This window comes from Odontesthes bonariensis, chromosome 24 (assembly GCF_027942865.1).
Source record: "Odontesthes bonariensis isolate fOdoBon6 chromosome 24, fOdoBon6.hap1, whole genome shotgun sequence".
NCBI classification, from domain to species: Eukaryota; Metazoa; Chordata; class Actinopteri; order Atheriniformes; family Atherinopsidae; genus Odontesthes; species Odontesthes bonariensis.
This window is the reverse complement of record NC_134529.1, coordinates 1,591,499-1,615,287: the sequence shown is the minus strand read 5'-3', so window position 1 is coordinate 1,615,287 and position 23,789 is coordinate 1,591,499. Positions and strand designations below refer to the sequence as shown.

The 23,789-nt window shown below is 39.3% G+C and overlaps 2 protein-coding genes and 1 long non-coding RNA gene across 3 annotated transcripts; 1 reads left to right on the top strand and 2 right to left on the bottom strand.

Annotated features, from left to right (window-relative positions):
• Nucleotides 1–4,535: 4,535 nt before the first annotated feature.
• Nucleotides 4,536–9,164, top strand: LOC142375629 (interferon-induced protein 44-like). Its single transcript, XM_075459774.1, has 7 exons — nucleotides 4,536–4,564; nucleotides 4,651–4,684; nucleotides 4,789–4,984; nucleotides 8,067–8,210; nucleotides 8,303–8,474; nucleotides 8,565–8,662; nucleotides 8,982–9,164. Exons 4-7 carry the CDS (start codon nucleotides 8,130–8,132, stop codon nucleotides 9,162–9,164), a joined length of 534 nt encoding a protein of 177 aa, XP_075315889.1. The 5' UTR covers nucleotides 4,536–4,564; nucleotides 4,651–4,684; nucleotides 4,789–4,984; nucleotides 8,067–8,129.
• A 7,180-nt stretch (nucleotides 9,165–16,344) lies between these two features.
• Nucleotides 16,345–20,952, bottom strand: LOC142374851 (interferon-induced protein 44-like). Its single transcript, XM_075458692.1, has 6 exons — nucleotides 20,838–20,952; nucleotides 20,538–20,733; nucleotides 18,713–18,856; nucleotides 18,452–18,623; nucleotides 18,264–18,361; nucleotides 16,345–17,394 (listed from the first exon to the last, which is right to left on the bottom strand). Exons 1-6 carry the CDS (start codon nucleotides 20,912–20,914, stop codon nucleotides 17,206–17,208), a joined length of 876 nt encoding a protein of 291 aa, XP_075314807.1. The 5' UTR covers nucleotides 20,915–20,952; the 3' UTR covers nucleotides 16,345–17,205.
• Nucleotides 20,953–20,956: 4 nt separating this feature from the next.
• LOC142374857 (uncharacterized) lies at nucleotides 20,957–22,912 on the bottom strand. Its single transcript, XR_012768821.1, has 3 exons — nucleotides 22,735–22,912; nucleotides 21,528–21,592; nucleotides 20,957–21,005 (listed from the first exon to the last, which is right to left on the bottom strand). It is a non-coding gene; the product is annotated as an uncharacterized LOC142374857 (long non-coding RNA).
• Between the last annotated feature and the right edge of the window lie 877 nt (nucleotides 22,913–23,789).

Below are 23,789 nucleotides of genomic sequence, written 5' to 3'. Positions count from 1 at the left end.
GGAAGAAGTTATTAAAAATAAATCTCCATTTAAACATGAAGCTCTGTGTTTTTTATTAAATATATTATTTATTCTTTTTGATGATCAGAAGGGCAAACTGAGTACACTGAAACTTTCCTGTTAGTATTCTTCATCTGTTAAAGTTGCTTCATAAAGTTTTCACACCTCTTATTTAGAGCTGCACGATATATTGAAATATTACAATTATCACAATGTCAATATCATAAGATTAAAGAGGGACGAACACAGCTGTATTTCTGAGCCCTGCGTTCATATTAGAAGTGTTTTAATATTAAGATTACTTTATTGTCATGTACACACGATTATCACTGATGCCATTCTTAGGCAAAGGCCTAGAAAAAGTTGTATACCAACAGCTTAGTGACTTTCTCCTGTCTAACAATGCTTTTGATACTTTCCAATCAGGCTTTAGGCCCCACCACAGCACTGAGACAGCTCTGATCAAGGTGACAAATGACATCCGCCTGAACACAGATGCAAGTAGAGTCACAGTCTTAGTTCTGCTGGACCTGAGTGCTGCCTTTGACACAGTTGACCATGCGATCTTATTACAGAGGTTAGAAGACTGGGTGGGAATCTCTGGTCGTGCTTTAAACTGGTTCAAGTCCTATCTGGAGGACAGGAAATATTTTGTTGAAATCGGTAACTGTGTCTCAGACCAAATGGCTATGACCTGTGGGGTTCCCCAGGGGTCAATCCTGGGACCCGTATTGTTCAATCTGTACATGCTTCCTCTAAGCCAGCTAATATGCAGCTATAATGTGTCCTACCACAACTATGCAGATGACACTCAGATCTACGTGTCACTGACGGCAGGAGAACACGGGCCTGTAGATACACTGTGTCGCTGCATGGAACAGATCAGTGTGTGGATGCAAAACAATTTCCTCCAGCTAAACTCAGACAAAACTGAAATCATTGTCTGTGGCCCACAGAAACAAAGAGAAAGTGTTATCAGTCACCTTGAGACTCTCTCTCTAAAACCTAACTATCAAGTTAGAAATCTCGGGGTAATATTGGACTCAGACCTGAACTTTAACAGCCACATTAAATCTGTAACATCAGCAGCTTTTTACCATCTAAAAAACATTGGCAGAATCAAAGGAATAGTGTCTAAAGCAGACTTAGAGAGACTGATCCATGCGTTTGTCTCCAGCAGGTTAGACTGCTGTAACGGCCTGCTCACTGGGCTCTAAACGGGCTGTAAGACAGCTGCAGTACATCCAGAACGCTGCTGCTCGAGTCCTGACTAGAACCAGGAAATACCACCATATTAGTCCAGTGCTCAGGTCTCTGCACTGGCTTCCTGTCGCTCAGAGAATAGACTTTAAAACAGCTCTGCTTGTGTACAAGTCTCTTCACGGTCAAGCGCCAAAGTACATCTCTGACATGTTAGAGCCATATGAACCAACTTGGGCTCTGAGAACCTCAGGGAGGGGTCTGAGTTTTATGCCCCTAACATCTGGAACTTCTTCCAGAAGATGTGAGACAGGCCTCAGCTCTGACAATGTTTAAATCCAGGCTGAAAACAGTTCTATTTAGCTGTGCATATGACACCTGAAAGTATTTTATCTGCACTCTTCACTTTTAAATGAATTAATTTTTAATGGGTTTTTAATTTTTTTTTTTTATTTTTATTATTCTTCTAATATTCTTTATTTTTTTTTATTTTTATTTATTTTTTTATTTTTTTATTTTTAATGATTTTATCACCTTCTTGTGATTTTACGTAGCTGTGAAGCACTTTGAATTGCCCTTTGTACAAATTGTGCTCCATAAAAAAATTGCCTTGCCTTGATCAAAGAACAGCCGATATCCACAGAATATGAGTCAGGCAGGAAGTCAGACACCACAAAGACATTCCAGTAACTTTTCATGATAAAACACACTGTGCAGACTCAGTGTTATGTTACAATCCAACGTTAACATATTCAGTCGTAACCATTAACAGGAATTAAGGAGTTGTATGACACCACAAATACAACATGAAGAAGGACAAAGAGTGGACGTTAAAACCAAACTTTTCTATAGTATAAGTGACCAAGTTGTTGGACACCAGAGAAATAAGTCATTTTACTGAATGTAAGCTCTGCAGTCAGTGACACACTCTGCTTTAAAAACACTCCAAGTTTGATGTGAAAACATTTAAATTACAGTAGAAGCCCATCTCACAGCCTGAACCAACCACTCAGCTCAGTTTTTCACCATGAATAGATCCAAACATGCCAGCTGACAGATGTGTCCATGGCAGGGGCGTCTGTAGCTTGAGCAAACATTCAGGGCTGTAGCCCAGACATGAAAATAATTTTTAACGGGGGTCTGGGGGTTTCTCCCCCGGGAAAAAAAATTAAAAAGGGGGTGTTATAATTAAAATTTAACACACTTCATGACCAACTGCTACACAATTAAGAGTTCAGCTTTGGCCACTAGGGGGCCACATCTCGGAGTTCACGAGTAGCCCTACTGCTTCCAGTGATTACTCGAGCCACAGTCGATGGCTCGAGCCAATCAGAGGTCATCACCAAATGAAGAGCCTGCCTATTTTTTAACACAACCCAGAAGGACTGAGAAGGAACCTGCTGTGTCGTCGACCTTCATGCTGTACTTGGACGTTTGTAAGCTTGTTGTGCCTGTGTTCATATACTGTATTCCTGTCATTGACAGCGGAGGTAGTCTATCACCGCTCAAAGTGTGGTCCACGGAGCTCTTCTTTTTCTTTTTCTTCTTCTTCTTCTTCTTCTTCTTCTTCTTCTTCTTCTTCTTATTATTATTATTATTATTATTATTATTATTATACATATTTTATTTATGTCAGTCCAGAGAGATTCGGGGCTGAAGCCCTGAATGACCAGGTCTCTCGACGCCCCTGGTCCACGGTTCTGTTGAGCTCTGTATGAAGCAGACAAACACTGAGATAAAAACAGTTCAATGAGATGAAGAAATGAATGAGCATATCTACACCACTGAAAAGGTTAAAAAAAGGTGAATTACAGGAAGTAAAAGTAATCTGAAGTAGGTGGTTCTCAAACATTCAGCTCTACAACAGTTCTTATCTTTAAGCTGTAATCATCAGAGTTAAAATCAGTTCTTCAGACTTTAAAATATTCTGATTTAGGAGGATAATCAGATGAACACAATCTGCAACAAGCTAAATAAACTGAGGACAGTTTGCTCAGTGTTGATGCTTAGTGATGATGCTGATGAGTTGGGATATTTTTACCTTCAAATAAATGTTCAGAAAACAGGCCTGATGGAAGTAATCAGTAACTTTAAGAAACTATGTGGTTAATAAGTTTCATGTAAGTGAAAGTGAAACCAGGACTACAGGGAGGGTTATAAACTGCCTGTGAACAACATTCTCCGTCACATCCTGACGTCTGTCTGCATCTGAAGCTTCAGCTCAGCTCTGAGAAGGTAGGATTCTGTTATAATGTCCAAAGCTGCATTAGTGACAGTTTGTCTCAGATTGTAAAACCAGTTATCAAACAGGAGTGTAAATAAAATGTGTTCATATTAAAACTGTCAAACATATAACAGAAATGATTCCAGCAGCTGGTGAAGCGTTTATAACTCGTGTGTCATTTAAAAAAAGGAAATCTGCTGAACTGAACAGGAAATTCTTTCCGACCTTTAAAGACATGAACGATCATCCCAATTGTTCATGTCCTACATTTATTTATTTTATTTAACCTTTATTTCACTGAGAAGAGCTCGTTCAGATTAGTTTCCTGACAGCAGCCGGACAATTTGCAACAGCCACATCTGAGGCTCACATAAACACTGAAAAACTAACAGCGAATCATACGTATTATGTTCAATGCTAAAAAAAAAAAGATAAAGAAATAAGAGAAATATAAATGCAGAAATTATATGAAACATTAAAAGTCAAATAAAAGACATAAAAGATAAAAATCTATCAGTGAAAAACTGAAAGAATCAGACTAAACATCTACAAACTGATGAGTCTGTTTCTAAATCATGTAACTTCCTTTAAAAACATCTAATGTGAGTTTATCAAGTTTCAGGTGTTTTTGCATTTAATCAGAGTGATTCAAATTTACATATAATGATTACTGTTTTAACTAAGTTACTATTACATTTACAAAGTATTTAGTTCAATTTAAATCAGTTTGAGTTCTGTCTGTCTTAATGTTTGAACCGCATACATTTTAATTTCATTATGTTTACATAAAATATTAAAATAACAAATTCTTTTATTTATTTTCTGATTTTGAAAATAAATCAAAATAGAATTTTCACTACCCAATGTTTTTTTTATTTTGGGAAACTTATTTAATATTTCTATGTTTATTTCAGGTATTTTTATTGATTATAGGAAAAAATCATAAACATTTGATCACAGATTTAAGTTTTCTGTCAGCATCAACAGTTACTTTGTTAAAAGAGATGAAGGTTTCATGATATATTTCTTCATGAGTTTGCGACCAATGTGTTCTGGAAAAGAAGAAATAGATTGATCTGAACATTAGTAAACTGTTTTCAGTTATGGGAGGACATCAATCTACACCTCCACCTCCACCACGTACGTGTACTCAATCAACCAAAAGTCATTATTTTAAAATCTCAAGTCGGACAATGATGTCATTACATTTGTCTTTTGCTTTTTAGTTTTCGATGAACCGTGGAGGACGATTAAATGGGGGTGAGAATCTGCAGCCCATAGAAAACAAGATTATTTATTTATTCACTTTGTCTTATTGTCTGTTGTTTCAGTGTCATTAATATGATGTTTGTTTCTCTGCATAGAGACAATGAGGCTGCCCTACAGTATGTGAGAGGCTACAAACCTCCGACTGAGGGTCAGCTGATCAGGATTCTTCTACATGGAGCTGTTGGGGCTGGAAAGAGCAGTTTGATCAACTCTGTCCAAAGTGTCCTACGTGGCAGAATTTACAGGCAGGCTCTGGTGGATAACACCTCCGGCGACAGTTTCACTAAAGAGGTGAGAAAATAATTTAGCACATTGAATTAATAGGTCAATTGATAAAGTACAGAGATACTCACTATTTATTTCACCAGAGCCACATTGGCAGCAACATCAAGGGAAGAGCCACTTTTACCACAACATACTAAAGTCCCCTTTAGCAAATATAAATTTCTACATATGAAACATCCCACAAAAAAGAAACAACACTGCCAATACATTTTCAGTTCATACCACATTTACCTTAATACTGGGATGAGCTGAAGCTGGCGTGCATGTCCTCGACTTTCTTCATGTTGTATTTGTAGTTTGTTGTTGTAATCATAGTGAGACATTCAGGATGAGCATGGTTTCTGTGCTGGTTTTTGCCCTTTTTTAATTAAAAAACGATCCATTGTGCCTGCATCTCGCGCTGGCTAAATGAGCTAGCGAGCACTGTGGTTTAAGCGGGCTGCGTTGCCAGGTTTAACAGTTCCCATTAAACACAATTAAGCCTTAATTAATACTTAATAAAAATACGTAATACTGTGCACTATTCGCTGTGTTTTATTTAAAAAAAGAGCTGGTCCACCGTTCCACGGACAGGACGAAAACCACACTGCACCTCCTGAATCCAAGATTCGACTATCCGGCGGATCCTCCTCTCCAGTACCCCTGAATAGACCTTACCAGGGAGGCTGAGGAGTGTGATCCCCCTATAGTTGGAACACACCCTCCGGTCCCCCTTTTTAAAGAGGGGGACCACCACCCCGATCTGCCAGTCCAGAGGCACTGCCCCCGATGTCCACGCGATGCTGCAGAGGCGTGTCAACCAAGACAGCCCCACAACATCCAGAGCCCTGAGGAACTCAGGACGGACCTCATCCACCCCCGGGGCCTTGCCACCGAGGAGTTTTTTGACCACCTCGGCAACCTCAGCCCCAGAAATGGGAGGCCCCACGTCCGAGCTCCCCAACTCTGCTTCCTCATCGGAATGCGTGTCGGTAGGATTGAGGAGGCCCTCAAAGTACTCACCCCACCAACTCACGGCGTCCCTAGTAGAAGTCAGCAGAGCCCCGCCCTCACCATACACGGTGTTGACGGTGCACCGCTTCCCCCCCTGAGCCGCCGGATGGTGGACCAGAATCTCATCGAGGCCGTCCGGAAATCGTTCTCCATGGCCTCCCCGAACTCCTCCCAAGCCCGAGTTTTTGCCTCAGCAACCGCCGAGGCTGCGTTCCGCTTGGCCTGTCGGTACCCATCAGCTGCTTCCAGAGTCCCACTGGCCAAAAAGGCCGATAGGACTCCTTCTTCAGCTTGACGGCTTCCCTCACCACTGGGGTCCACCAGCGGGTTCGGGGATTGCCGCCACGACAGGCACCGACCACCTTGCGGCCACAGTTCCGGTCGGCCGCCTCAGCAATGGAGGCACGGAACATGGCCCATTCGGGCTCAATGTCCCCCACCTCCCTCGGGACATGGTTGAAGCTCTGCCGGAGGTGGGAGTTGAAAGTCCTCCTTACAGGGGATTCCGCCAGCCATTCCCAACAGACCCTCACAATACGTTTGGGCCTGCCAGGTCTGACCGGCTTCCTCCCCCACCAGCGGAGCCAACTCACCACCAGGTGGTGATCAGTTGACAGCTCCGCCCCTCTCTTCACCCGAGTGTCCAGGACATACGGCCGCAAGTCCAACGATACAACCACAAAGTCGATCATCGAGCTGAGGCCTAGGGTGTCCTGGTGCCAGGTGCACATATGGACACCCTTATGCCTGAACATGGTGTTCGTTATGGACAGTCCGTGACGAGCACAGAAGTCCAACAACAAAACACCACTCTGATTCAGATCGGGGGGGCCGTTCCTCCCAATCACGCCCCTCCAGGTCTCACTGTCATTGCCCACGTGAGCATTGAAGTCTCCCAGCAGGACGAGGGAGTCTCCCGGAGGAGCACTCTCCAGTGCCTCCTCCAGGGACTCCAAAAAGGGTGGGTACTCTGAACTGCCGTTCGGTGCATAAGCACAAACAACAGTCAGGACCCGTCCCCCCACCCTAAGGCGGAGGGAGGCTACCCTCTCGTCTACCGGGGTGAACCCCAATGTACAGGCGCACAGCCGGGGGGCAATAAGTATGCCCACACCTGCTCAACGCCTCTCACCGCGGGCAACTCCAGAGTGGAAGAGAGTCCAACCCCTCTCGAGGAGGCTGGTTCCGGAGCCCAAGCCATGTGTCGAGGTGAGTCCAACTATATCTAGCCGGAACCGCTCAGCCTCGCGCACCAGCTCAGGCTCCTTCCCCAGCAGAGAGGTGACGTTCCACGTCCCAAGAGCCAGCTTCAGTAGCCGAGGATCAGACCGCAAAGGTCCCTTGTGTGTAACGAGCACCGTTGCTTTTTAATTTTAATTCTTTTTTTCGGTGCATGTGGACAGATGTCCTACGTCATAATGCATGCAAAAAAGTTTAACATGCACTAACATGCTCTCAAAAAAATTAATTAATTAAAAAAACTTTTTTAAAACGGTGGCGGCTGTCGCTCAGTGGTTTGAGTCGGTCGTCCAATAACCGGAAGGTTGGCGGTTCGATTCCCACTCTCGCTTGTTGGAACTGATGGCTGGAGGGGTGTCAGTCCATCTCCTTGTCACGGCTGAGGTAGCCTTGAGCAAGGCACCGTACCCCCATGCTCCCCGGGCGCTTTCATGGCTGCCCACCCTTCCAGGTTGGCATCTGTCTCTGAGTGTGTGTGTGTGTGTGTGTGTGTGTGTGTGTGTGTCAACAGGTGCCAACCTGGACGGGTTAAAAGCGGAGGACCAAATCTACCAATGGGTATAAAGAAAGTTACTTAACTTAACACGCACTAACATGCTCTAACATGCGCTAACATGCTCTAACATGCGCTAACATAATCTAACATGCACACTCAGATTACAACACACACAGTGACTGCACTTTCAGCTCGGATCATCATTACACTGGTGTATCTTCACATAGTTATTAGATGTTTTCTGGTCCTTTGATATGATACTATTTAAATATTATAAATATTATTTATGTGTTTTTTAAAAACTGTTACTGAATAATTTCATGTCAGAAGCTGTACATATATTCTTCATATGTTTTACAGTACGCAACCTACAAAGTAAAAAAGGATGATGGGTCATTCTATCCTTTCGTCTTCAATGACATCATGGGCCTGAGCGGACAGGGAGGTGTCCTGGTGGAAGATATCAAACTGGCTTTAAAGGGACACGTGAAGGACGGTTACAACGTAAGAATGATTTTAGTAAAATAAAATGTGATTCTTTTGAGTTTTATTTCTATTTATGGATATTAAATATTCATTTTAAATTTGTTTTCCAGTTCAATCCTGTGTCTGCGTTGTCAGAGGATGATCATCATTACAATAAAAACCCAACTCCCAACGACTGTGTGCACGTTCTGGTCTGTGTGGTTCCTGCAGACACTTTAAGTATCATGAGTAACGAAGTTGTGCAGAAGTTCAGGAACATCAGAGAGGACGCCAGTCATCTGAGTGAGTATCAAATATCATGCAGACAATCGCAGCACTGCTCTGTTCTGTCACTTTATCACTTATTTACTTCTTTACTTGTTGTCCTGACAGAAATTCCTCAACTGGCCATTCTCACCAAAACTGATTTGGCTTTTCCAGAAGTTAAAGATTTAAAGGATGTCTACAGGTCACAATATATGAAAGAAAAGGTATGTTTAGTTTGCAATTCTAAATTAAATTTTGTATTACACCATCATCTTCAATCATTTAATTCTTAATCTTAGGTGCCTGCAGATCAGCTTTGAAACCTTCGTAACTCTAAACAGTTAGTAATCAGTTCAGAAGGAGGGAGAACGTTCTCTGGGGGGAACCCTAACCCTCCTGAGAACAGAGGATCTGCATGAAGTGTCTTCTGATTGGTCCAATTCTTGCTGCAGGATAATCATGTTCAGCTCCTGTCCCAACTTTAATGAAACTCTCCAAAGCTGTGAGTTGTGAACACGTCTGATGTTAATTTCTTCAATCCAGATGGAGAAGTTCAGTGCTAATGTGGGAATTCCCATGAACTGCATCTTCCCTGTGAGGAACTATTCTCAGGAAATCAACATGAACGATGACATCAACTCACTGATCCTGAACGCCATGAAAGACATCCTCCAGTGTGCTGATGACTACTTCGAGTTCATCCAGAATCAGGCGGATTGTTCCTAAAACATTGTGATGAAGAAAAATCACATGGAATTAATCTGTTATCCTAACCTGCATGATTTTATATATAATCACACATTTAGCTCCTAAAAAGAGGAATGAATCTCCTCCGAGTGCTGTTACAGATAAAAAAGCAAGAAAATTAAAAGCTTCTCAAACAGAATTACTAAAACAGTTTCATCCTGTGCTGAACACTCATTCAGTACATTTACATGACAGCAGGACACATGCACTGATTGGGTTTGTCCAGCAAAGCTCAACTATTAGAATACATGTAACAGTCAGAGCTGATAACAACAGAATAACCACAAGAGAGTGTCTCATAAAACAGTAAAATGTTGGTAGAAAGCCGTGAAGAAGTCCCATTCCCTGCTTCACATGGTAGCAGTTTACCTCCAGCTTGTTTGGGTTTGTGGGATAACTGGATGTCAACTTGAAGAAGCTGGAAACAGCTGGATTCCCCTCCTGTGTTTCTATACTGGGACCAGTTTAAGCTGAGCTGTAACAGCTGAATTTAACTCTGCATGTAAACGTACTGACTGACGTGGACAGATATCAGATTTAGAAGCTGAATGAAAATGAAAAATATTTTAAACTCTTTAGTTAACAGTATGACTTTCTAATAGGCTTTAAAATCCAACATGATGATTTTTCTTTGGGATTAATAAATCATTTTCATTTACTTTCATTATACTCTTGGTCTGTAATATATTTACAAACTATAATCACGATGTATCCTCAGTGAAAAGATGGAAGAAGTTATTAAAAATAAATCTCCATTTAAACATGAAGCTCTGTGTTTTTATTAAATATATTATTTATTCTTTTTGATGATCAGAAGGGCAAACTGAGTACACTGAAACCTTCCTGTTAGTATTCTTCATCTGTTAAAGTTGCTCCATAAAGTTTTCACACCTCTTATTTAGAGCTGCACAATATATTGAAATATTACAATTATCACAATGTCAATAACACAAGATTAAAGAGGGACAAACACAGCTGTATTTCTGAGCCCTGAGTTCTTATTAGAAGTGTTTTAATATTAAGATTACTTTATTGTCATGTACACACGAATGTCAACACAAAATTACTCCTCCGCATTTATCCCATCCAGGTTGGCACCTGTTGAACACACACGTGCACACACACATGCACACACACATGCACACACACATGCACACACACATGCACACATACATGCACACACACATGCACACACACATCTACAGGGTCATACTCATGGAGACAGATGCCATACACTGGAGCCTAACCCCACTAACATGTCTGGTTAATATTGCCCGTGGAAACTCAACACTAGCAATTTACACAAATCTTCACGACAGAATATCTAAACCTAAACGAATCCTAAACCTAAACCTAACTATGATCTAATTTGGACTGAAAACATAAAATCAAGCCTCAAAAATCACTTTGTATTTATGGGGACAAAATGACTGTCCCCACATTTACAGGAGGTCCCCAGAGGGTGATGTTCTTTCACAGTATGGTCCCCATTATGTTCTAAAACAAGCACACACACACACATACACACTGGTTGTTTGGCTGCAGTGACGCTGAACTCCAGCAGAGGGCAGCATTCTGTTACTTTCTGTTGTTTCCAGTTCGAGCTGCTGCTTCAATCTTCTGTAAGTAAATCTTTATTTCAAACCATCAACACACAAGTTAGAAATTAAAGTAAAACAGTAAAGTAAAAGTAAATAAGTTTACTAATAGTTTTCTTAAGTTTGAATAAGTAAAATTTAAAAAGTTTACTTAAATTAAGCATTACATTATTGAAAGGAGAAGCGGTAGATGATGATGGACATTGTTGAAAACGTGGAAAAGCATATTAAAGTTTAAATGTTAGAAGTTTGTGCTGTGCATATATGATATAATATAATATATAAAATATAATATATGATATGACATGATATGATATGATATGATATGATATGATATGATATGATATAGAATAGAATAAAATTTACTTTAATCATCCCCCAGTCGGGGAAATTCAAAATTCAAAATGATATATGATATGACATAATACAATATTATATAGTAAATAGATCATATGATATATGATATATTATTATATAAAATGTTATGGAACATATTATATAATATATGTAAGTTAGAGTGGGTCGTCCAATAACCGGAAGGTCGGTGGTTCGATTCCCTCTCAATCGCCGCTCACCTCCTTCCCATGGCTGAGGTGCCCTTGAGCAAGGCACCCTCACCCCCATGCTCCCCGGGCGCTGTGATTGGCTGCCCACTGCTGTTGACTTATGCCAACCTGGATGGGATAAATTTGTACATGACAATAACGTAATCTGAATATTAAAACACTTTTAATGTGAACGCAGGGCTCATAAATACAGCAGTTTGCCCCTCTTTACAGTTTTTTTTCCAATCGCTAACAAGCGCATACCCATACTTCAGATAATTTTTCTAAACTCTTAACACAGACTCACACCTACAAAACACAATTGGCCAAATGGATCATTTTCTTCTCAAAAACACATTTTGTTAAATATATAATAACTCTTCATTTCAAAATAGAACACATCTTTCTCTGCACACATTAACTTTACCAAAACACTGGAAATCTGACTCAAAATGAAATTATTCTGTCAAAGAATAACACTTGTTTACACTTCGCAAGGTACATGCAGTCAATCAAAGTACACCAGGTTTCAAAATACTGGCTATTGTTGACATTACAAAAACTGCATAGACTTTTATGTTTCAGTTTTACAGGTATTTGCATGCAAAACATGAAATCCACCATTTTTTCACTAAATTTCTTGGTTGGGAACTGTATGTCCACATGCAATGTTCACATTCAAAGGCATTCCAGTAAAAAGCAAATAAGTTTTTTTTCCTTTACTGTTTACTACAGGAGGAAAAGTAGAAATGCTGTTTACAATATGATAGAACAGAAAACAGTTCACTTACAGTGAACAAAATATCCATGAAACACACAAAAGCATTCTGAACAAAAAACAACAGCAAAAAAACAAATGAAAAGGGGGGGGACTAAAAAAGCACAAAATTACTGTATCTAATCTCTGCGATCTTCAGGGTTAGGCCACATGTTTTAGGCATTTAATATTATCCAAGGCGATGCACCTGGGATAAAACCGCTTGGTATGTCGGATCCACCCTTGGCAATCATCAGCTGTGATGTCCCTGCAGCCAGGAGGGACATCTGGTCATGTGGCTGATGGTCATAAACCTTCCACCTCCATGCAGAAAAGAACTCCTCTATGGGGTTGAGGAAAGGTGAATAGGGTGGAAGGAAGAGACGTACCAGTCTTGGGTGAACTTCAAACCATGTAGTTATGGCTTGCGAATGATGGAAAGCCACATTGTCCCAGGTGATTACAAAGGTCCTCATGTTTCCACCCTGCTGATCCTGCTCTGGAACCAGGCGCTGGTGGAGATCATCGAGAAAGGCAAGGAGGCGCTCGGTATTGTAGGGTCCGACCTGGCATCTGTGACGGACTAATCCTGCATTTGCAATTGCTGCACACATGGTGATGTTGCCCCTCTCTGACCTGGCACATCAACTGTGGCCCTTTTTCCACTTACATTTCGTCCACATCGACGCCTTTTGGCCAGATTGAATCCTGCCTCATCTGAATTCATGAGGGGCCTGGTTGGCCTCCAATTCCATAACTCTCTGAAACAAAGTTTATGTAAATCTCATTACTGTATACCATACTGTACTGTAACCTATTACTGCGTAGGTTACCTACTTGCAAAGTGCAAAGCTTATAGAACTGGACTTTGAATTGAATATACAGTACTATACCTGGATATATTGTGGTCGTAGCGCCTTGACTCTGTCACTGTTCCTCTCAAAGGGAACAGTGTAGAGCTGCTTCATCCGCACTCTGTGTTTGGACAATGTCCGTGTAATGGTTGTGAGGCTGATGCTATCGATATTGTCAAATATCTCATGGTCCTCCACAATTCTAGTTTGAATTTACCCAACATAAATCAGCTGTGTGTCAATTATTCAATTGTTTGTTTATTATCAGTTTTTGCTATTGTGGGATGTTGTGTGTTAACATTCGTAAATAATACAAAAACAATCCATAATTTTGTTGGGGGTATAGCTTGTCTGTTAAGGAAATGTGTTTGACTGCATATTGTGTGAAATGACATGAAATGTGTGAATGGTATTGCCACAAAATACCGATGCTGTGCTAATTGTGTTTATGAGTTTTGAAAATGTATCTGGAGTATGGGTAAGCGCTTGTTAGCGATTGAAAAAAACTGTAAAGTTCATATTCAGGCTGTCATTTTCAACATCTACATGAATATTAAAGTCACCCACTACAATGACTTTATCTGTACTCAGCACTAACTGGGATAAAAACTCTGAGAATTCAGACAGAAACTCAGAATAAGGGCCAGGTGGACGATACACAACAACAAACACAAGAGGTTTCTGGGATTTCCACTTTGCGTGGGAAAAACTGAGAATCAGAGATTCAAAAGAGCTCAAACTAATCTTGGGTCTGGGACTGATTAGTAACCCTTTAGGGCTGCACAATATATATAGTACATAGTATACATAATATCATAGTACAATATAATGTAAATTATCCATATACCCTATATTTCTTATTGGTTCAGTCTGCTCAGTTAAATTTATTTATTTTTACCTTTATTGTTAAAAGTACAAATCTGTTTTTATTTAGTTTACTGATGTTTATTATTAATATTATTATTACTTACCCTACTTTTCATACTGTAGATTTGTATATAGCTAATGTTTATTTCTCTATTTTTATTCTATTATTATTTTTTATTCTATTTGCTTGTTTTTCCTTTAATTGTTTACATATCTTTTATACTGTACGCTGTTGCAACACAATAATATCCCAAATTGGGATGAATCTATCTACCTATCTATCTATCCCACCTCATATTTAGAGCTGCACAATATATTGAAATATTACAATTATCATAATGTCAATATGACAAGATTAAAGAGGGACAAACACAGCTGTATTTCTGAGCCCTGCGTTCACATTAGAAGTGTTTTAATATTCAGATTACTTTATTGTCATGTACACATTTATCCCATCCAGGTTGGCACCTGTTGAACACACACATGCACAGGGTCACACTCATGGAGACAGATGCCATACACTGGAGCGGTAGCCAGCCAATCACAGTGCTCAGGGAGCATAAGGGTGCCTTGCTCAAGGGCACTTCAGCCATGGGAAGGAGGTGGACTGCCACCCCTCCAGCTGTCAGTCCATCAATCTTTTCTGAGTGGGAGAGTGGGAATCAAACCTCCGACGTTCCGGTTATTGGATGACCCACTCTAACTTACATATATTATATAATATGTTCCATAACATTTTATATAATATATATATTATTTATACTATATTATGTCATACATCATTTTGAATTTCTCCCACAGGGGGATGATTAAAGTACATTTTATTCTATATCATATCATATTTTATATTATATCATATATGCACAGCACAAAACTTCTAACATTTAAACTTTAATATGCTTTTTCACATTTTCAACAATGTCCATCCATCATCTACCGCTTCTCCTTTCAACAATGTTGTCATGGGGCCAAAGCCAAAATAAGGAAGAGACTCAAAAGCAGATTTCACCAGGGCAACACAAGTTTATTAATGAGGCTGGGAGGGCGCTGAGAAGAAGTAACCTGGGCTGAAACTGTATGGAGATGATATATGAGAGAGAATGAGTTCAGGGACATCCAATCCAGATAAATCCAAAAACAGAAGAGTGAGATTATCTTACAGTCTGAGAGCGGAGTCCATCCATAGGAGGGGAAGTACTGAGATCGTCTGGCTGTGTAGGAGAATCTGGAGTCGTAGGAGGGTGAGCAGGCAGGGAGAACCAGGTGAGTATGCTGAAGGAATGGAGGCTGGTGTGGTGAAGGATCCAAGCTGGAACCGAGAGGAGAGTCCGGGAACTGGGTGCAGGAATCTTGCTGTGGGAAGCGAAGAAGATGTTAGAAACAATAAGGAACTTCAAGATCTCTTTAGCAAGGGTTTCGGGGCCTGATTACCACAGAATATGGTTTGATGATCTGGCAAAGACTGGTGCTCCTGCTGCTCCTTAAGAAGGCATCTTGATGACTGCAGATGGAAAGCATCTGTGGCAGCAGGCCGCAACCAGACTCCGCCCTGGTGTTCAGTGAAGCCTGCTCAGCCCAACCTACAACTCAGAACACGGCCAACCAGTTCATGACAAATGCAATGCTTAATTTAAGTAAACTTTTTAAATTTTACTTATTCAAACTTAAGAAAACATTTAGTAAACTTATTTACTTTTATTTTACTGTTTTACTTTTATTTCTAACATGTGTGTTGATGGTTTGAAATAAAGATTTACTTACAGAAGATTGAAGCAGCAGCACGAACTGTAAACAACAGAAAGTAACAGCATGCTGCCCTCTGCTGGAGATCAGCGTCACTGCAGCCAAACAACCAGTGTGTATGTGTGTGTGTGTACTTGTTTTAGAACATAATGGGGACCATACTGTGAAAACAGATCACCCTCTGGGGACCTCCTGTAAATGTGGGGACAGTCATTTTGTCCCCATAAATACAAAGTGATTTTTGAGTCTTGATTTTATGTTTTCAGTCCAAATTAGATCATAATTAGGTTTAGGTTTAGGATTCGTTTAGGTTTAGATATTCTGTGGGGAAGATTTGTGTAAATTGCTAGTGTTGAGTTTCCACGGGCAAAATTAACCAGACATGTTTGTGGGGTTAGGCTCCAGTGTATGGCATCTGTCTCCATGAGTATGACCCTGTGCATGTGTGTGTGCATGTATGTGTGCATGTGTCTGGATGGGATAAATGCGGAGGAGTAATTTCGTGTTGACATTCGTGTGTACATGACAATAAAGTAATCTTAATATTAAAACACTTCTAATAAGAACGCAGGGCTCAGAAATACTGCTGTGTTCGTCCCTCTTTAATCTTGTGATATTGATAATGTGATAATTGTAATATTTCAATATATTGTGCAGCTCTAAATAAGAGGTGTGAAAACTTTATGGAGCAACTTTAACAGATGAAGAATACTAACAGGAAAGTTTCAGTGTACTCAGTTTGCCCTTCTGATCATCAAAAAGAATAAATAATGTATTTAATAAAAAACACAGAGCTTCATGTTTAAATGGAGATTTATTTTTAATAACTTCTTCCATCTTTTCACTGAGGATACATCGTGATTATAGTTTGTAAATATATTACAGTCCAAGAGTATAATGAAAGTAAATGAAAAAGATTTATTAATCCCAAAGAAAAATCATCATGTTGGGTTTTAAAGCCTATTAGAAAGTCATACTGTTAACTAAAGAGTTTAAAATATTTTTCATTTTCATTCAGCTTCTAAATCTGATATCTGTCCACATCAGTCAGTACGTTTACATGCAGAGTTAAATTCAGCTGTTACAGCTCAGCTTAAACTGGTCCCAGTATAGAAACACAGGAGGGGAATCCAGCTGTTTCCAGCTTCTTCAAGTTGACATCCAGTTATCCCACAAACCCAAAAAAGCTGGAGGTAAACTGCTACCATGTGAAGCAGGGAATTGGACTTCTTCACGGCTTTCTACCAACATTTTACTGTTTTATGAGACGCTCTCTTGTGGTTATTCTGTTGTTATCAGCTCTGACTGTTACATGTGTTCTAATAGTTGAGCTTTGCTGGACAAACCCAATCAGTGCATGTGTCCTGCTGTCATGTAAATGTACTGAATGAGTGTTCAGCACAGGATGAAACTGTTTTAGTAATTCTGTTTGAGAAGCTTTAAATTTTCTTGCTTTTTTATCTGTAACAGCACTCGGTGGAGATTCGTTCCTCTTTTTAGGAGCTAAATGTGTGATTATATATAAAATCATGCAGGTTAGGATAACAGATTAATTCCATGTGATTTTTCTTCATCACAATGTTTTAGGAAGAATCAGGCTCATTCTCATCAGGCTCATTCTCATCGGGCTGATTCTGGATGAACTCGAAGTAGTCGTCAGCACATTGAACAATAATACTGATCCTGGGTGAACTCGAGGAAGTCATCAGCACACTGGAGGATGTTTTTCATGGCGTCCAGGATCAGAGAGTCGATGTCATCGTCCATGTTGGTTTCCTGAGAATAGTTCCTCACAGGGAAGATGCAGTTCATGGGAATTCCCACATTAGCACTGAACTTCTCCATCTGGATTGAAGAAATTAACATCAGACGTGTTCACAACTCACAGCTTTGGAGAGTTTCATTAAAGTTGGGACAGGGGCTGAACATGATTATCCTGCAGCAAGAATTGGACCAATCAGAAGACACTTTATGCAGATCCTCTGTTCTCAGGAGGGTTAGGGTTCCCCCCAGAGAACGTTCTCCCTCCTTCTGAACTGATTACTAACTGTTTAGAGTTATGAAGGTTTCAGAGCTGATCTGCAGGTACTTAAGATTAACTCAACTCAACGTTATTTATATAGCATTTTAACAGAGCCGTGCCTGAAACAAAGTGCTATACGACACAAAATACAAGACATAAAACACAAAAACAATGCAAAAACAACAATGAACAACAACAACAATATTAAAATAATAAAAACAATAAAACAATAACAGAAACAGAGTCTCATGCTGGGTTAAAAGTCAGGCAATAAAAATGGGTTTTAAGACAAGTTTTAAAAATGGGCAGTGAAGGGGTTTGTCTGATGTAAAATGGGAGGTCGTTCCAAAGTTTGGAACCGGCAAAGGAAAAGGCTCTGTCTCCTCTGAGCTTCCGTTTAGCCCTCGGTACCTCCAGGAACTGCTGATGAGCTGACCTGAGGTACCGGGCAGGAGCATAAGGATGGAGCAGCTCAGAGAGGTAAGGCGGGGCGAGTCCATTTAAAGATTTAAAAACAAATAAAAGAATCTTAAAATGGACTCTAAAATGCACAGGCAGCCAGTGGAGGGAGGCTAAAATGGGAGTGATGTGATCCCTCTTACGTATTCCAGTCAGGAGGCGAGCGGCAGCGTTTTGGACTCAGATGATGGTGTAATACACACTTTAATTTAGAATTACAAACTAAACATACCTTTTCTTTCATATATCGTGACCTGTAGACATTCTTTACATTTCTTTGTTCTGGAAAAGCCAAATCAGGTTTGGTGAGAATGGCCAGTTGAGGAATTTCTGTCAGGACAACAAGTAAAGAAGTAAATAAGTGATAAAGGGACAGAACAGAGCACTGCTGCGATTGTCTGCATGATATTTGATACTCACTCAGACGACTGGCTTCCTCTCTGATGTTCCTGAACTTTTGAGCAACTTCGTTACTCATTATACTTAAAGTGTCTGCAGGAATCACACAGACCAGAACGTGTACACAGTCGTTGGGAGTTGGGTTTTTATTGTAATGACGATCACCCTCTGACAACGGAGACTCAGGATTGAACTGGAAAATAAATTTAAAATGAATATTTAATATCCATAAATAGAAATAAAACTCAAAAGAATCACATTTTTTACAAAAATAATTCTTACCTTGTAACCTTCCTTCATGTGTCCCTTTAAAGCCAGTTCGATATCTTTCTCCAGGACACCTCCATGTTTGCTCAGGCCCATGATGTCATTGAAGACGAAAGGATAGAATGACCCATCATCCTTTTTTACTCTGTAGCCTGTGTACTGTAAAACATATATGCAGAAAATATGTACAGCTTCCATATGTACATATCTGTACATATGTATAGATTTCCAAGATGGCGGCGCGTACACACGCAGCGGCTCAGGGCTCTCGGCTTTTGTTTGTTTTGTACGTGTTTTTGGTGTTGCTCCAGTCACTGGAAGCATTAATTCAGTATGGCAGGGCTGAATTATTGAACTCAAATGTTCCAGGCTAAGTCCTTAGCATGATGGTTCCTGCTCATTTAGCTGCTAGCGTGGCTAGCTCAGGAGTTCCTGGTCAAAAGCTGAACCTGGAAGTCCTGACTTGTTTGGGATACTCTAATACTGAGGGGACCCTTTGGTTCAAGACCACTTTACTGAGAGCTAGCTCAGCCGGCATGGATGTCCTCAGCTGCCTGGGTCCCAGCTCATTTACCAAAAAGCCAGTTCAGCTGGCCCCCAAACTCATGACCAAGTGACCCACGCCCAGTTCTCAGCTGACTCTGTAGGAAGTTTTATACCTGATGATTCAACAGGGCCACGTAGACTTTCTTTTGTAGAAGCTGTTACTTTAGACTGTCATTCAGACAAATGATGTCACCAGAATCATCACATTTTTATCCATCTGCTGTAGCAGAGATACTCATGGTGCAGCTCCTCAAGCTTTAACTGGCGGCTCGCACTCCCATAGTAGCTTATAACAATATGGTAACAATAACAATATTTTTTTTTCAAATAACACACAGCAAATACTGCACAGTATTAAGTATTTTTATTAAGTTTGCGTTGTTGTAGTATTAAGTATTTTTATTAAGTATTAATTAAGGCTTAATGGTGTTTCCTAAAGGGGGAACTGTTAAACCTGGCAACGCAGCCCGCTTAAACCACCGAGCATGCTAGCTCCTTTAGCCAGCGCGAGATGCAGGCACAATGGATCGGTTTTCAATTTAAAAAGGGCAAACACCAGCACAAAAACCAGCACAGAAACCATGCTCATCCTGAATGTCTCACTATGATTATAAAACCAAACTACAAATACAGCATGAAGAAAGTCGAGGACATGCACGCCAGCTTCTGCTCATCCCAGTATTAAAGTGATACTCCAGAGTAGATTCACCCTAGGGTCATTTGAACCGTGACATCCAGCCAAGTAGCCCACCTGCAGTTTTTTCGATCTTGGCTGAACATCAGCCGAGTTACTGAGTTATCCCGATTAGCTTAGTACAAGCGCTAACGGAACCTGGCGGTATCTCCAAAATTACCACACTAAAATCACATGCCATGACACCAAACTTCTACAGTAGTACAAATATGGTCTGTACTCACAAAACGATGCATTTGGAAGTTTGTACATAGTCCAGGAGTTTATTATTATCAACACAAGCCTGATAGCTTCTCTGCTGCTAAAGCTACGTCGACGTCACTCCAAGGCGCTGGGAGCTTCAAAGTAAGATGAGGGTTGATCTACTACTGTAGACAACAAAGTATATGCTATATTCTACATGTTTTTTATGAATTTTTATGTTGTAGAGTTGTGGATTTATTTTATCAATGGAGAAATTGAGCAGCCTTTAGTATGTTGTGGTAAAAGTGGCTCTTCCCTTGATTTTGCTGCCAATGTGGCTCTTGTGAAATAAATAGTGAGTATCTCTGTACTATAGCAATTGACCTATTAACTCAATGAGCTAAATTATTTTCTCACCTCTTTAGTGAAACTGTCGCCGGAGGTGTTATCCACCAGAGCCTGCCTGTAAATTCTGCCACGTAGGACACTTTGGACAGAGTTGATCCAACTGCTCTTTCCAGCCCCATCAGGTCCATGTAGAAGAATCCTGATCAGCTGACCCTCAGTCGGAGGTTTGTAGCCTCTCACATACTGTAGGGCAGCCTCATTGTCTCTATGCAGGGAAACAAACATCGTATTAATGAAACTGAAACAACAGACAATAAGACAAAGTAAATAAATAAATAATCTTGTTTTCTGTGGGCTGCAGATTCTCACCCCCATTTAATCGTCCTCCACGGTTCATCGAAAACTAAAAAGCAAAAGACAAATGTAATGACATCATTGTATGACATGAGATTTTCAAATAATGACTTTTGGTTGCTTGAGTACACGTACGTGGAGGTGGAGGGGGAGGTGGATCTCCGAAAAGTAACCTTCGCATAACTGTGAAACAAACAATGTCCGCTTGTTTAGATAAATCTTTTTTTCCATTTAAATAATAAAGATTATAGAGTGATCAACTCCAATAAATAATGAATAATATTATATATCATATTATGTTATATAAATAGTAAATAAACACATAACTGTCAGTAACTACAGAAAACTAACTCTTGTACAATTGTGATATTTTACAGGATTTTTTTTAAATTAGTCCCTGAAATTAACATAGAACAACAAAACTTGTCCAAAATAAATAAGATTAGTAATGTACATTTCGATATCTTACACAAAATATTTTCAGTTCAAAAGTAGAATCAGGCTATATTTTTTCACTATATGTATAAAATTGTAATGTATGTGTTGCAAACATCAAGAAAGAAATTGAAATAAATACTTTGTAAATGTAATAGGAACTAAAATAGGAACTAATACAAAATGTTGCTCAATTTTAACAAAGAGTAATAATAAAAATTGCAATTGAAACACAACGGTAATTATGAATATAACACTTTATTTTTTTACCTGTTAAAATGGTGAACACGCTTATTTCCTTTGTGGATTCAGCTCCTTTTCAGCATTCTGTGTTCCTAAAAACATAAATTTCACATTGACAGAATTCACTAATGTTGACTCAAAATATTCAATATTCCTTAAAGCCAGAAAAATGTATTATCAAAATAAAATAAAATTTAAATTTCACTGTTTTTCATTTTAAGAAAATTTTGCTTTTCAGTGTAATGTAAAGCTGTTTCTGAATAGAAGTAATCAAAGAAATATTTTAAACAATTCTGCTGCACAATAAAACCAGAATCACTTTCAACTTAAAGCTTTAACCTGAGGGCCCACACACACCAGCAGGTGACCACAAAAAAAACAAATACACAAAGACGATAAAGAAATCAAACCCTCATTGGAGACCTGGTCGATGTTGGGGAAAAACATTAATTTACCAAAAACACGTAAGTGAAGGTCGAGGTTTACATGAAGATCCTCCCATAACTGAAAACAGTTTACTAATGTTCATATAAATCTATTTCTTCTTTTACAGAACAGATTGGTAGTAAACTCATGAAGAAATATATCATGAAACCTTCATCTCTTTGAACAAAGTAACTGTTGATACTGAGAGAAAACTTAAATCTGTGATCAAATGTTTATGATTTTTTTCCAATAATCAATAAAAAAATAGCTGAAATAAACATAGAAATATTAAACAAGTTTCCAAAAATTCAAAAATAATTTTGAGTTTAATTTTCAGAATCATATTTTATGTAAACATAATTAAATTAAAATTCATTTGGTTCAAACATCAAGAAAGACAGAATTCAAACTGATTTAAATTGAACTAAATACTTTGTAAATGTAATAGTAACTTAGTTAAAACAGTAATCATTATATGTAAATTTGAATCACTCTGATTAAATGCAAAAACACCTGAAACTTGATAAACTCACATTAGATGTTTTTAAAGGAAGTTACATGATTTGGAAACAGAATCATCAGTTTGTAGATGTTTAGTCTGATTCTTTTAGTTTTTCACTGATTGATTTTCTTTTTTTAAATGACACACGAGTTATAAACGCTTCACCAGCTTCTGGAATCATTTCTGATATATGTTTGACAGTTTTAATATGAACACATTTTATTTGCACTTCTGTTTGATAACTGGTTTTACAATCTGAGACAAACTGTCACTAATGCAGCTTTGGACATTATAACAGAATCCTACCTTCTCAGAGCTGAGCTGAAGCTTCAGATGCAGACAGACGTCAGGATGTGACGGAGAATGTTGTTCACAGGCAGTTTATAACCCTCCCTGTAGTCCTGGTTTCACTTTACCTGAACTTGATTAACCACATAGTTTCTTAAGGTCTGTTTTATGAACATTTATTTGAAGGTAAAAATATTCCAACTCATCAGCATCATCACTAAGCATCAACACTGAGCAAACTGTCCTCAGTTAATTTAGCTTGTTGCAGATTGTGTTTAAATGTTCATCTGATTATCCTCCTAAATCAGAATATTTTAAAGTCTGAAGAACTGATTTTAACTCTGATAATTACAGCTTAAAGATAAGAACTGTTGTAGAGCGGAATGTTTGAGAACCACCTACTTCAGATTACTTTTACTTCATTAATCAGTTTTTTATAATGAAAAGTGACTGGACTGGCTATGACTGCAGGTCTGAATGAGGATTTCTTTCAGCCAAGAACTTTATTTAAAAGTTTCTTCTTTGATCATATTAACTAATGTCTTCAGAGTTTGTTTTTGGATCACATAAACAACCTGAACACTTGAACACTCTGTTCTGTATTCAATGAGGAAATATGTACCGACCGGTTTGTCCAGTTTGGGCTGTGGGAGGTTTCTTTACATAGGCAAAGCAGGTTTATTTATACAGCACAACTCAACAACAAGGTGATTCAAAGTGCTTTACAGAGACATTAAAACAGTAGAAATAAAAAGCATGATTTAAATTTTAAACAAAAAAGGAAGAAATAAGAACAATAGATCAAATCAGGAGTTAAAATGTGATTAAGTTTGGAGATTTATTCAAACACAGCTGAAAATAGGTGTGTCTTCAGCCTGGACTTAAACACACTGAGTGTTTCAGCTGATCTGAGGCTTTCTGGGAGTTTGTTCCAGACATGTGGAGCATAGAAGCTGAACGCAGCTCCTCCATAGCCCTTTTTCCATCAGCGACCTGATTCGCTTTAATTTGATGCGCATCAAGAAGTTAGTGCGATACATGTGATGGAAAAACGGTTAAATCGCTAGAACGCC